This window comes from Carcharhinus amblyrhynchos, chromosome 1 (assembly GCF_965287045.1).
Source record: "Carcharhinus amblyrhynchos chromosome 1, sCarAmb.v2.hapA, whole genome shotgun sequence".
Taxonomy (NCBI): domain Eukaryota; kingdom Metazoa; phylum Chordata; class Chondrichthyes; order Carcharhiniformes; family Carcharhinidae; genus Carcharhinus; species Carcharhinus amblyrhynchos.
The window spans coordinates 44,833,556-44,848,795 of NC_137324.1; the positions used below are offsets into that span (position 1 = coordinate 44,833,556).

The 15,240-nt window shown below is 41.2% G+C and overlaps 1 protein-coding gene across 1 annotated transcript in view; it reads left to right on the plus strand.

Annotated features, from left to right (window-relative positions):
* dnai1.2 (dynein, axonemal, intermediate chain 1, paralog 2) overlaps positions 1-15,240 on the plus strand; it is a 258,343-nt gene that overhangs the window by 51,666 nt on the left and 191,437 nt on the right. Inside the window, exons 8-11 of the mRNA XM_080215680.1 lie at positions 2,836-2,895; positions 7,938-8,063; positions 11,545-11,629; positions 14,898-15,015. Of these exons, the coding sequence (XP_080071806.1) occupies positions 2,836-2,895; positions 7,938-8,063; positions 11,545-11,629; positions 14,898-15,015 (389 nt within the window). The remainder of the gene's footprint in view (positions 1-2,835; positions 2,896-7,937; positions 8,064-11,544; positions 11,630-14,897; positions 15,016-15,240) is intronic.

The following is a 15,240-nucleotide window of genomic DNA, read 5'->3' on the forward strand; positions in this document are numbered from 1 at the left end:
TCTTGAATAACTTTTTTGTTTCGGTCTTCACGGAGGAGGACGTGAATAATTTGCCGGGTGTTAGAGATGGAAAGGTGGTAGGACTGGAGGGTCTCAATGACATTACTGTTACTAGAGAGGCGGTGCTCGACAGACTGGAGGGGCTGATTGTGGACAAGTCCCCAGGACCGATGGAATGCATCCGAGGGTTCTGAAAGAAATGGCGGAGGTGATAGTGGATGCCTTGGTGGTTATTTTCCAGACGTCGCTGGATTCCGGGGAAGTGCCGGAAGATTGGAAAGTGGCTAATGTTACGCCGTTGTTTAAGAAGGGTGCCAGGCAAAAGGCGGGGAATTATAGGCCGGTTAGTTTGACGTCTGTTGTAGGTAAAATGTTAGAATCCGTCATCAAGGAGGAAATAGCGAGGCATCTTAAGGGGAATTGCTTGATAGAGCAGACGCAGCACGGTTTCGTTAAGGGGAAGTCGTGTCTGACAAATTTACTGGAGTTCTATGAGGATGTGTCTAGGGCGGTGGATAGAGGAGAGCCAGTGGATGTGGTCTTTCTTGATTTTCAGAAGGCGTTTGACAAGGTACCTCACAAGAGGTTATTGCAGAAGGTCAGGGGACGTGGAGTTGGGGCTAGGGTGTTAGCGTGGATAGAGGACTGGTTGTCAAATAGGAGGCAGAGAGTGGGGGTCAATGGGTGCTATTGGGATTGGCGGTTGGTGACTAGTGGAGTGCCCCAGGGGTCGGTGCTGGGGCCTCAGCTATTTACCATTTATATAGATGATCTGGAGGAGGGAACCGAGTGCATGGTGTCGAAATTTGCTGATGACACCAAGATTGGTGGAACGGCAAATTGCACGGAGGGTGTGGAGAGTCTGCAGAAGGATCTAGATAGGCTGGGCGAATGGGCCAGGAACTGGCAAATGGAATTTAATGTTGGCAAGTGCGAGGTGGTCCACTTTGGTAGGAATAAATACAAGGAGAAAAACTGCAGCAGGCGACGGTGCAGAGGGACCTCGGGGTCCTTGTGCATGAGTTGCAAAAACCCAGCTTGCAGGTGCAGCAGGTGGTCAGGAAGGCGAATGGGATGCTGGCCTTCATAGCGAGGGGGATTGAATATAAAAGTAGGGAGGTCTTGCTGCGGCTATATAGGGCATTGGTGAGGCCACAGCTGGAGTACTGTGTGCAGTTTTGGGCGCCGTACTTACGCAAGGATGTTTTGGCCTTGGAGGGAGTGCAGAGAAGGTTTACTAGGCTGATGCCGGAGTTGAGGGGGTTGAGCTATGAGGAGAGGCTGAATAAACTAGGCTTGTACTCGTTAGAGTTTAGAAGAATGAGGGGAGATCTCATTGAGACATATAAGATGATGAATGGGATGGATAGGATAGAGGTGGAGAGACTCTTCCCGCTCAGAAAGAACAGTAGGACTAGGGGGCACAGCCTCAAGATAAAGGGGGGGGGGGGGGCGGTTTAGAATGGAGTTGAGGAAGAACTTCTTCACTCAAAGGGTGGTGAATCTCTGGAATTCTCTGCCCGTTGAAGTGGTGGAGGCTACCTCGCTAAATATTTTTAAGATGGGTTGATGGGTTTTTGATAAGAGAGGGGATTAAGGGTTATGGGGAGAGGGCGGGAATGTGGAACTGAGCCACGACAGATCAGCCATGATCTTATTGAATGGTGGGGCAGGCTCGAAGGGCCAGATGGCCTACTGCTGCTCCTATTTCTTATGTTCTTATGTCTTTTGGAAATTCCAGAGGAAATCCACGCAGACACGGAAAGAACGTTAGACTCCACACAGACAGTGACCTAACCCAGGAATCGAACCCGGGAACCTGGCGCTGTGTGGCAGTACTGCAAACCATTGCCTCCCACCATGCTGCCCCTATCAAGACATGGCTGAAGACACTGGATACTGCAAAAGCTATGGGTCCTGACAATATTCTGGCAATAGTATTGAGGATTTGTATTCCAGAATCTGATGCATTCCGAGCCAAGCTATTCCAGTACAACTACAGCACCTCTTCTACCACAACATTTCTCTGATTAGCTGTTGAATGTCTCAATTTCAACCGAAACTTAATCCGTAACTTCTTCCAGTTTAGGGGAGAGTGGGTGGTGGGCGAGAGGCGGTTGACCTTTTTAAAATGTTGTCCAGCCTCTTCTGCTGCTGTGACATGATCCTACTATTCGCACCACTTGGATTTTTCTGACACCAGCAGGAACTTGACCAATGATTATATAATGTTCTCCAACCCAGGAAACGAAGCCTGAACATTGGTGATCATGGTGTTGGGCAGAGGTTTCATGCTGAAGTCCAGATGGATAAAGAAAAATTGGTTTAATATTCCAGTCAGTAGACAGTGCTCTACTCTCCTGGTGTTACATTGAGATGTCCAATCTATATGCTCAAGCCTCTGAACTTGGATTTAAAACCATGAGCTTCTGACTCAGAGATGAGAGTGCTATCACTAAGCCACAACTAACGAAGACATAACTGTTAAGGATATTATGGCACAGCAGGATGTACTGTTCAGGAGATCTAGGGGACACAGCACATGGCCAACCTTAAAGATATAGCACAGCCAACTCCACAATAAAAACTGAACCTGCCTTTCATCTGGGTCATTCTCTTGGCTACCGAATATTGCAAATTGCTAAGCTGCAGTCTCCATCCATTTGCTGCTTCCAGCTTTCCAATAGGATAATGATGGAACCTAATTCTCAAATAGATCAGGTCACCAGTGTACTGAATAAGGCAGAAAATAACAAAACATAATTATCTGTCAGAGAATAATCCACAATCAATAATGACAGTCTGTTTAATGTAACCATGCTATTATTCCCACAGGAAAATGGATGTCAAACAGAACCACCTCCAAGAGCAAGTTTTTCTGCTACAGCTAATCAGGTGATAATGCGCATGTATATTTTTTCCATAAGTTCTCAATGATAAACGTTGTGCAAATACTCATAAATACCATTGAGAGAAGACTTGGACAGCATTTTTACTATGTGGAAAGTATATCATTCAGCAGCTGTCTAATGTGTAGACTGTTATGATGCATGAATATACGATGACAACATTAATTTTATTGTCTATTTTGTTTTGCTGTCACGTCCTTATAGGGGTAAGATACCATGTTCAAAAGTCGGTAAAACATTTTGGGATCTTTCTTGCTTCATTGAGATACATCTTTATTTCTATCCTAATTAATCTGATTTGTTTAACTATCTTCAATTATTGTTTGTTGGAACTCCATTTCTTACTTAATGACAGGATTTTACAACCCATCCCACCTCGTGGGATATTGTGGTCCTGTCGAAGTGAATGGCAACTTAAACAGCCCGCCACATCTGCTGGGGATAGACGCGCGGTATAATCCTGGCCAATATTTCCTTACATCTTTTAAAGTATTTTTGCTTAGTCTTGTAGCCAACAGCTACAAGTCTAGGTCTTGCAGTGCTTTTCAAGGCAGAATTAAATCACTCATGCCATGCAATAACTGAACGTATTTACTTCTAGTTCTTTTTTTTTGTATTTCTGATTATTATTAAAACATTTCTTATGGTTCAAAGGTTAGATTTTTCAAATTCTTGTATAAGTCCTTGGTCTTTAAAAAAAATGCCCTTGAGATATGAATATTGTTACCTTTCCTTAATTGTCTTTGCAAACATACAAATTAGGGGCAGGAGTAGGCCACCCTAGACCTCGAGTCTGCTCCGCCATTCAACAAGATCATGGCTGATCTGATTTCCCCACATTCCACTCTACCCTCTATAACTTTTCATACACGGCTCCCCCATTGAGCTCCTTGAGTATTGTTGCACCTGCACTCATTTAGATGAGTGGAGTGTGTTAAATCATACTCCTGATTTGTACCTTGCAGACTTTGGAAGGTCAGGAAATGAGTTATTTGCTGTAGAATTCCCTGCTTCTGACCTGCTCTTACAAGGTAATGATAAATATGATTACAAGCAGGATATTGAGTCCATTCAGCCTGCTCTATGAGTTCCTCCCAGACTGAACCGATTTTCCTGATTTTGGAAGACACCATTTTTCCTTTATGTCAATGTGGCGTTCTTATATCTGTAGTACAGAATGGACCTTGATGCTCCCTCTTTCAATGTCCATGTGCCTCCTGTTACCTGGACTCTTACGGTGTACATCTCAGGTAGAGATGTCACTTATTATTCTCTGGCCTTCTCAGCTAATACTGAACCCTGGCATTGTGCTGGTAGATATAGTGCTGCTTCCTTCCCAATCTCATCACCTGCAAGGCACCCATGCCAAATGTGAACCTGTATCCACTACCTGGAGGCCATGCGCATTGTGACTTAGAGGGGTTCCTCCTCCCCATGCTAGCTTCACATACCTCCATATGTAATATAAAGACTGCAGATGTCCCTGTGACTATACCCTTTGTGGCCCAGTACAGAATTGGCCACACCCAGAAACGTTGACCAGAGGACAGTCTGGTATACCAAGTTATGCGTTTTTTTCTTTGGAGCACACAGTCTTTGCTTCTCCCTGAAGCTGGGGTACACCATGCTTCCAATGATTGCTCCTGCTGTTCTTTTGCACTGTCTCCTATCTCTGACTTCAGACTGTGAAGTCTGAATAGCTCCTGGGCTGTCTATCATCTATGACTCCTTTCCATTTCGCAGCAGGAATGTGTCTGCATTCTCTGATTTCTGTCTGCCAGCTCTAAACTTTAACAGGGGCCATTAGATAATTCCCATTTTCAAAGAAAGCCGTGGACAACGGTCACCTTCACAAACCATTGCAGCCCCGAACTGTTTAGTGTTCGTGCATCCCTAATGCACCACTCCATAATCTGCAGTTTGTATACATCTCCTTCCAGTAATACATGTACTAGCACTTTGACCCCCTTGTTTCTGTTTCATTCAGCCTTTTTGGTGTTGCGCTTCTCTCCCTTTGGTCTTGCCTATGCCTTCCATTCCTCATCTTCTTCATCCACCTTCTTGCTCCTCTGTCTGCAGTGATGAGCTCTCAACCCCACCTCATTGCACAGCCCTCCTTCCACATAGCCAGCCCCTATCCCTGGCCTCACCTCGCACCCCACCTACATAGAAACATAGCAGCAGGATAATCACTAACCTCAGTGAGCACTTCCCCAGAGACCAAAGCATCTTCCTGATATTAAAGGCTAGGTGTTTTGTCACAAATAATGTCCATTTCCTGATATTGCAGATGTTGAAATAAAGGCTACTCACTGTGGGGAGATCGTGAGAGAATTTATGCAACTGAAGAACTAAGGGAGTTCATTTGGGGGCTACATTTTTGACTCTTAAATGACCATGGGGCATTGAATCAAATTGAATATCAACTGAACCTTTGAGATTTGGAGTCTTGTTGCACTCCACTGGTTATGGTTTGCCAACCTGAAAATTCCCCATTTATCCCAACTCTGTTTCCTGTTAGTTAACCAATCCTCTATCTTTTGAATATATCACTTCCAACGCCATGAATTTTTTTTTTGTGCAGTAAGTTTTTATAGTTAAAAGTTTATTTATTAGTCACAAGTAAGGCTTACATTAACACTGCAATGAAGTTACTATGAAATGCCCCTAGTCACCACAATCCGGTGCCTGTTCAGGTCAATGAACCTAACCAGTAACCTTTCAGACTGTGGGAGGAAACTGGAGCGCCCGAAGGAAAGCCAGACACAGGGAGAACATGCAGACTCCACACAGACAGTGATCCAAGTCAGGAATCAAACCCAGGTTGCTGGTACTGTGAGGCAGCAGTACTAACCACTGTGTGCCATCTGTGGCACCTTACTGAATGCTTTTGGAGATCCAAATATCCTACAGCTACTGATCTCTCTTTATGCACCCTGCTTGCTACATCTTCAAAGAACTCTAAAAATTTATGTAGATTCTGCCTGCTTATATTATGATGATGTAAATGTCTTGACATTGCATTAATAATAATGGATTCTGCATTTTCCCTGTGACAAATGTTAGATTAACTGAAAGTTTTCTGCTTTCTGTTTTCTCTTTTCTTGAATCACAGTGTTTTATTTAAAGTTTTCCAATTCTCTGGGGCCTCTCCAGAATCTAGGGAAATTTGAAAATTACAACCAATACAACTATCTCTGCAGCCGCTTATTTAAGACCCTAGATTGGAGACAATTTTACTTTCTCTTTTCAATTACTATCTGCCCATCATAGTGTTTGGATCAAAGCTGTAATGAAGTCTGGAGTTGAGTGAACCTGGCTGAATCCAAACTGAGCATCAGGGAGAGATACTTGATAGCACTGTCAAAGTCCACACTGCTGATGACTGAGAGTAGACAAGTGTGGCAGTATTTGGTTGGATTGGATTTTTCTTGCTTTTGATGGACAGAACATAACTGGACAATTTTCTGCATTGTCTGGTAGATGCCAGTATTGTAGCTGTAATGGAGCAGTTAGCTAAGTATGCAGCTTGTTCAGGAGTTCCTGTCTTCAATATTATACTTGGGATATTGTCAGGGCCCATAGCGTTTCCAGTTATGCTTTCAGCTGTTTTTTGATCATTTGAATTAAATGTATTAGTTGAAAACTGGCATCAATTTGCCCAACACTTGTGGCTGAAGATAATTGGAAATATTTCAGCCTGGTCTGTTGTATTGGCATATGCTGGGCTTCCTCATCATTGAGGGTGTGGATCTTTTATGAAACTTTCTTCTCCAGCTAGTTGTTTAACTGTCTACCATCTTTCAAAACTAGATGTGGCAAGACTAGAGAGCTTTTGTGCGACAGTTGGTTATGAGATCACTTAGCTCTGTCCATTGTATGCAGCTTCTGATGTTTAGTATGCATGTATGCATGTGCTTTACCAGGTTAGCACCTTAATTTCAGGTTTCCCTGGTACTGCTCCTGACATGCTCTCCTACACTCCTCATTGAACCGGATTTGGCTCTGGTTTTATAGTAAGGATATGCTAGCCATGAAGTTGCAGACTGTAGTTGAATATAATTCTGTTGCTAGTCCATAGCACCTCATGGATGCTCAGTTTGATTGCTGGATTTGTTCTGATTCAACTGCTGAAATCCCCTGCTCCCTGTAATTCTGTTCACCTTATGTTGTTGGATATAGCATTTAGCAATTAATGATTTGCCGTCATTATTATTATCTGTTTCTATCCATTTTAATTTAAATGTTGAACTGATTTGATTCATTTAGCATGGTGGTATGCCACACAACACAACGGAGGGCGTCATCAATGTGAAGATATAACCTTTTCTCCACAAATGCTGTAAGATGACCATTCTCCTTCCAGTAGTGTCATTGGAAGATGCATCTGTGATAAATAGATCAGTGATGATGAAGTCAGGTAGTTTTATCCCCTTTATGGGTTCTCTTACCATCTGGTCAAATTGACAGATATTTCATACTGAAAATAGCCAGTTTAGTCAGTGGATGTGCTAATGAGCCACTTTTGGTGATGAACATTGCAGTACCACAACCCGATAATGATATCAAATCTGCCAATATGATCTTAAGGTCCAAAGTTCTCTGCAATGCTCACTTCACTATGGTGAATTGGAAACTACTAAATCCAACTTGATTCCTCTCATAATCTGTGTGGGACATCAATCCATGAATGCCTTTATATTCTTCCCCTTCCTTTCAAGTGGCTCCTGATTGCCCAACTGCTGAAATCCCCCGCTCCCTGTCATTCTATTCATCTTATGTTGCTGGATATAGCACAGAGCAATTAATGATTTGCTGTTTTTATCATTATCTGTTTCTGTCCATTTTATTTAAATGGTGTCCTGATCTATGACTATGTTCTATTTTTTGATGGCTGATAGACCTGACTTTATGAAATATTTTATACTTTTCAAACTCCACTTTTAGACATTGTCTGCTGTCAACAATGCTTCTAAGATGCCAATGATATTAATATTCTGAATACTTGACATATTTTATTAATCTTAGTGGGAAATCTTTGATGCCTACGAAGAAGTATTAGCAAAACAAGTGGTCAAGAAAGAGAAATCAAAACCACAAACTACAAAAAAAGATGAAGGATCTAAGAAAAAGTTTTCACTTGTTGAAAGCATGGTAAGTGTTCTGACATTCCAAAATCCTAATCAATGCTATCCATAAGCTCTGGTGCAATATTCAAAAATCAGCTGGAAAGCAGAAGTAATCACGGATTTGTTATTTTTCTATTATCAATCATTGACTTTAATTTCTGTTCCCTGCCCAATGTCTCGTTCCACAACAACAAGGAGCTGATGGACTCCTTTGCCACAAAGATTGAAATTAGGCTGGTGCATTTGCTGCCTTATTCCTTCCATTTGCAACCAAGCAAAATTTCCCTTAAGTATCTTCCTGTTAGGAAGACTTGTTCAAGCATACCTGGGATTTAAAAAATTTGCTCATGTTGTTGCAAAAAGTACAGGTGTAGCTGGGGCAACAAGACATTGGAATCTAAGTAAAAAACTGGGCAAACAGTATATCTTCTTAACCAATGAGATTTTAAAACTTTGCGTGTAGTTAAGATTGCTGAGGGAAGTAAGAGTAGAAATTGTGAAGGTTCTGGTCACAATCACCATGGGGCAGCATGGTGATATAGTGCTTAGCACCGCTGTCTCACAGTACCAGGGACCCGGGTTCAATTCCCAGCTTGGGCCACTGTTGGTGTAGAGTTTGCACATTCTTCGCGTGTCTGCGTGGGTTTCCCTCAGGTGCTCCAGTTTCCTCCCACAGTCCAAAGATGTGCAGGTTAGGTTGATTGACCATGCTAAATTGCTCCTTAGTATCAGGGGGACTAGTGAGAGTAAATATATGGGGTTAACACAGTCGGGCCTGGGTGGGATTGTGGTTGATGCATACCCATTGGATCAAATGGCCGCCTTCTGCACTATACAGATTGTATGATTCTTGCAATCCTTCCTCATAATGTTGGTGTCAGAGAATTGAAGGAATACAAATGTTGTTCCAAAAATTGGAGAAGATTTAACTTGGCAATTACAGGCCAGTCAGTTCAATGTTGGCAGTAGGGAAGCTTCTTCCCTCATAGAATCACAGGGGTGGATTTTATGGTTTGCAAATAGGATGTGCTGTGCCCCTCCCATTCCAAATCACATCCCAAAACCACAGACTGATGTAATATTCAGTGTGATAATGTCATGCTAGCAACCCAACTAATCATATCTATCTTCAATATATGGAAGTGTTAGGAAAATGAAGGTAGTTTTAAGGGATTTATGTTTGTATCAGTAAATATTAGAAACAAGATATAATTTTAAGTGTGTTTAATTGAAAGTTTCTGTGCCTGGAAAGCCTATTTTAGATTCATGCTGGACAAATACGTTTGCATGTCTGGACATTGATTTCAATTTCAACAGTGGCCAGAATTTTCTCATAATGTTTGAGAGTGTCAGGCCCTGACTGAAAACTGGCGTGTATCTCTCCAGACACACTGCAGAGTTTTCAGACCAGCTCTTGAGCCACTCTGACAAAAAGAATTGGGAGGATGTGGTTTATGTCGTCAGTCTGGCCTGACGACATAAGAGAGATCACAGTGCCATCTTTAAAGGGCACCTGCTCAGAAGTGAGATGAAAATCCCTCCAGCCACCCCTCACCACAAAGGTATCGGAGGCTCTCCACCCCCCATTCCACCACAGCACAATTATCAGCGGCTCTCCTGCTCCTCATGGCACAATTATCGGGGCATCCTCACTCTATTCCCCGCAACCTTCCTCATCACCAGGTTCCCCCCACTCAATACCAGGACCACCCATCATTGCCATGTCCACCTTTCAAAGGTCCTGGCACTCTCTTCACGCATCATTCACAATGGGAGCCCCACTCCTCCCCCATTGGGCTCCCAAATGTGCCTGCATCTGGAACTGCCCCCAAGTGTCTGCTGTGACTGCCAGCTCAGCACTGGTTGGCAATGCTAGTTGGCACTGCCAGATTGTCACTGCCTAGGTATGCCCTTTACTGGGCAGGAAAAGGGAGTTGAAGAGAGGCAGACTTTCCAAAGATCTAGATATAGTCTAAATAACCAGGGAATTGGGATAGAGAGAATACCTTAGGAAGACTGAAGTTAAGAAAACAGAGACAAAGGGGGCAATCTGAACAAAAACCTTTGAAGTGCTGAGCGACCGTGAAAACGCGAGAGAATCATGCGGTTTTTGCGGCGGATTCCCCATCAGTGCGACCAGCAAACGATGCAAGTGGCCATTGAATTTAGCAGGACCAGAAGATATCACCAGTGACCAATGGTGAGCCACCTCCATGTAACATGAGAGGGCTAGAAAACCCCAGTCCAAATAAAGCATGCATACGAGTCAGATTTGCCTTACGATCACGTATATTTTGCATGTAGACTTTTGCATTGCTATGGTAAAAATAATAGTCATAGTCCCAAGATAAGAAAACCAAAGCCACTATAGTTGGAAGAAAACCTTGATACTCAGCTCAAGCAACAGTTCCTGGAATATATTCCCCATAATCTGGCAAGTGAATGCATCATCAGCATTGTCAAAATTTGTTTGAAAGTCTTTATATCACAGATGATTTGGCTCCCTGTATCATCTATAAAGCATCCCTAAAGTGGTGCTACTTCTGCATGCAATGGTAAAACATATCCATATGTTGGTGCACTTTAATCATTGTATTCCTGATGGTTTTCAAGTCAAACTATGCATGCCAGTGTTATATCATGAGATTGCGAAAGCAAAACGCTACTGCACCTCCCATTTTGTCTTACTGACATCCCTCACAAAATGAATACAAGAGATTATTCTCATTTGTACTTAAAAACAAGGTCAAAAGAAATACACTTTGAAATGCAACAATTCAAATGGGTTTATTATTCACAACTCATCTGGTAAACATGTTCTTGACTCACTGCAAAAAAATTTGGTTTGCAACTATGTAAAATATTCACTTGTAGATAATTCTTTTAGCAATTTGTTAAATTATAATACATAACGTACAATGGCTGTGATTTTCCGACCATTCATGCTGGTGAGACCTTCCAGTTCCACTAATGGTGCACCCCCGCCACGGTTTCCAGGCAGCAAGGGGTGCATTCAATGAGAAACCTGTTGGCAATGACAGGACTAGAAGATCCTGCTGTCGGTCAGTGGCCGGCTACTACCATCGCCACAAAACATGTGTCGGGTTGCACGGAAAAACACACCCAGTTGGTCCCCTGTCTTTAATGCAACCAATGTATATATAACATTTTTAAAATATATATTTGTCATCTTTTGAAATGTTAAAATTCAAATGGCCTTTTCTTATATTTTCAGTCAAATATGTAATGAATGAATATAATTATTAACTTAGAATATAGGTATGAAGTTTTATTCACTTACAGATAGTGGAAACATATTCAATCTTTTCTTTTATGCTTTGCCTGTCTTTGTTACATTTTTCTATTTCCTAGTAATTTAAAATGATATGCATTGGAACAGGGTGCTTTGAAATTTGCTAATTATTGATAATTGTGTTAAATAATCATAACACTTCTTCTGATCACTATTTATTATTTAATTTATTTATTAATGTTTCATATTACAGGGTGATGATATTTCCAGGGTTGGTAAAGTTGCCAAAATAGTGGAACGAATGGTGAACCAGAACTCCTTTGATGACATTCTACAAGGTAACCTGGAAATTTTAAATTTAAAAATTATTAAAATTAAGGATAAAATATTGTTACCTTCGCCTAATCCAAAAAAATGTTTTTATTCAAAGAGAGCCCCTGATACAATAGTGGTGGGCAGGGAAGAGGGGAGTGCCCCTGATATGTTTGTGGTGGAAGAGTTTGGGGAGAGCCCTGGATACCTTTGTGCTGGGGGAGCAGGGATCACCACGATGATTGTGGATGGATTCTCTGTGTACCAGAAGTGGAGGAAGTATATTGGCAGACCTGATTGGGTGCCCTTTAAAGATGGCGCCTCAATCTCTATGGAACCGGGCTTGCCAGAGAGCATAACCACGTCCCCAGATTTGTTTTTTGCCACAGTAACTCAAGATCTGCTCTGAAAACTCAGCTGTGCAGCTGGAGAGATGTATGCAGATTTTCAGTCAGAGTATGACACTTTGATCAATTATGGGAAAATTTTGTCCAATATGAAAGGAAATTGAATGGAATTTATGGGCCTATGGTGATCGAGCAATGGAATGCAACTGACTAGATTGCTCTATAGAGAATCTGCTTTAGTGCTCAACAGGCAAAATAACCTTCTTCTGTGCCATGGTAATTCTTTGACTCTAAGTTGAAATATGACTTTATAGGTTAAATTCCTATTTTACATCCTGGGTATAGTGGGGAATTCTTTTTTGGTGACCGGATTATTTTAGAAGTTCTAAAAAGTAATTCTGATTAATAAATCTTGCAAAGGTAAATGAAGCTCAGTTTTAAAACGTAATGAATTTATTTTCAGAACTTGTTTTGTAATAAACACACAAAAATATTCAATGAGCAGAAAACGTACAATAGGTAAACAAAATATTTTGGCCTAAGGGGGAACCTGTGATGCAACAAAACTTTGAGTTGTCTCTGCAGATCTCCACTTTCGTGGCAGAAACTTGAGCAATTATACAATTTAGTTATCTTAGATACAACCCAGCAATTAACTTAACATGATCTCATTTAATATTTGACTTGTCAATCTATTCATTACAACATTCTTAAATCAAATTACAATCTGACACCTTAAATAGTAGTTTGCCATTTGTTCATTCAACTGTCGGAAGCATACTCCTCAAATGAAATAGTTTCCTGGTTACTTAGCAATACAAAACTATCATTTTAATTTACTCACCATTTTGTGGGGTAGCCAAAACTGGTTCCTCTGCTGGATGAAGGCTCAGACATCTGGCAGAATTCCCAAGTTGGACTTCTTGTTGCCAAATGTAAAATTATATTATTTCTTCCTTTAAACAATGCATGATTTCATAACTATATCAAATTCAAGTTACATTGTAGCAAAGTTTCATGTTTTAGCAAATTACTGACACAATCAGTCCTGGAGTTTTACAATTTAATATTGGCAGGCTAATTAGCTTTACATTTATTTTGAAAATATTATTTAAATGTTCATTTTATTCTAAAATATTATATTAAACTATTAGCTACTAGATATCCTTATGTGGAGTAATATATAAGTAAATATTCCCTTAATTACTGAGATTTAACAGAAATTTGCATCCTTCAAATGCAGAGCCTGGTCGCTCATTTCTCTGCTGCGACAGCTAAGATGCCCATGGTGTATATCCTCTGTGTTTTGAAACATGTGTGAACCTTGCTATAGACTGCCCGAGTTCACTCATGGCAGGGGCAGATCTGGTCATTGGGACAGTAAGAAGGATTTGGTGTTTGACTGAGGGAAGGGATATAAATAGGATCATGTTAAGCACTCCCATGTGCCCTTCTTCCATTTTCCTTCCAAGGCCCATCTCTATGACTCTGCTAGTCAAGAGCAGACTGGGGTAAACGCAGTAAAAAGTCTCACTAGCTTTTGAGGGGATTCCTTCTTCTTCAGGTGACTCTCCATTCACCTGAAGAAGAGGGAATCCCCTCGAAAGCTAGTGAGTTTACTATCAAATAAATCGGTTGGACTAAAACCTGGTGTTGTCAGACTTTTTACAGTCAAGAGCAGAACAGCAGTTTTAGTGCTCTGTAGGGCACTGATTGGCCAAGGTATGGCATTCTTCTGTTTTGTTTAAAATGTAAGATGCCAGCCATTGTTGAGGGCAAGGATGAACTTGCACTTGGTTGCCTGTTACATCTGATGCTCCGTGCCAGTAGTTACTCTTTCCTGGAAGTAAACATCAGCATATATGCCTAAGCTTTTCTAATTATGACAGATAATTCTCAAGTATATTTCATTTGCATTACCACTCTCAGCAATTTTACAATTTATTTGGAATGGAAATGGTCCAAGTCAGCAATTTGAAGTGGGCTTTTGTAAATTGGCAGTCTGTTATACACTGTGCAAGTTTTTGTTTTCCATTGTCATGGAAAATATTCCCAAGGTTTTATATGGAGTGCAGAGGAGGTTTACTAGGCTGATACCGGAGTTGAGGGGGTTGAGCTGTGAGGAGAGGCTGAATAAACTAGGCTTGTACTCGTTAGAGTTTAGAAGAATGAGGGGAGATCTCATTGAGACATATAAGATGACGAATAGGATGGATAGGATAGAGGTGGAGAGACTCTTCCTGCTCAGAAAGGACAGTAGGACTAGGGGGCACAGCCTCAAGATAAAGGAGGGGCGGTTTAGAACGGAGTTGAGGAGGAACTTCTTCACTCAAAGGGTGGTGAATCTCTGGAATTCTCTGCCCGTTGAAGTGGTGGAGGCTGCCTTGCTAAATATTTTTAAGACGCGGGTTGATGGGTTTTTGATAAGCAAGGGGATTAAGGGTTATGGGGAGAGGGCGGGGATGTGGAACTGAGCCACGACAGATCAGCCATGATCTTATTGAATGGTGGGGCAGGCTCGAAGGACTAGATGGCCTACTCCTGCTCCTATTTCTTATGTTCTTATGTTATGTTCTAATTGAACCTGACAATAAGACAAGAAAACAAATATCATATACAGGCTGAACTATTGTTCTGTGAACTTCAGTGAAAAGAAGACTGGATGCAGTGATAAATTGACTGCAAATTCGCTATGAGCCCATATGTAGCTGGCATAAACCACCTTCATTCCTAACAAGGAATGCAATATCTCCACTAAAAAAATAAAAACAAGGAAATATCAGTTTTTATTTATTAGACCATAAGACTATGTTCTATCTCAGTTGCCTGGCCTTGAATATTCAATGTACAAATAAGAATTCTGAATTTTTTAATGACAAACTATTATCTTTGAAGCATTATTTAAATATAATAATAATTGAATTCAATTTTCATTTTATTTATGTAGACTTTAAGTATTTTGAAGATCCCTCTGATGAATTTAGGGATCAAGAAGGCACTGTCTTGCCTCTGTGGAAATATTTTTATGAAAAAGCTAAGAAGTTGTCAGTTACTGGCATGTGCTGGTGAGTATTAAAATGTAAATGGAATATAAGTACAACAAGTGGCAGTGAAAGAAAAAAATTCAGGAAAAAAGACTAGAAGGGACATGAGGAAAATAGTTTACACCTAGAGGAAGATGAGAGCCAGGAGTTCACTGCTTGAATTGATGGTTCAAGCTTAAACCCTTTTGAAAGCTATCTGGATTTGCACATAAGTGCTGTAACCTACAAGACTATGGACCAGATGAT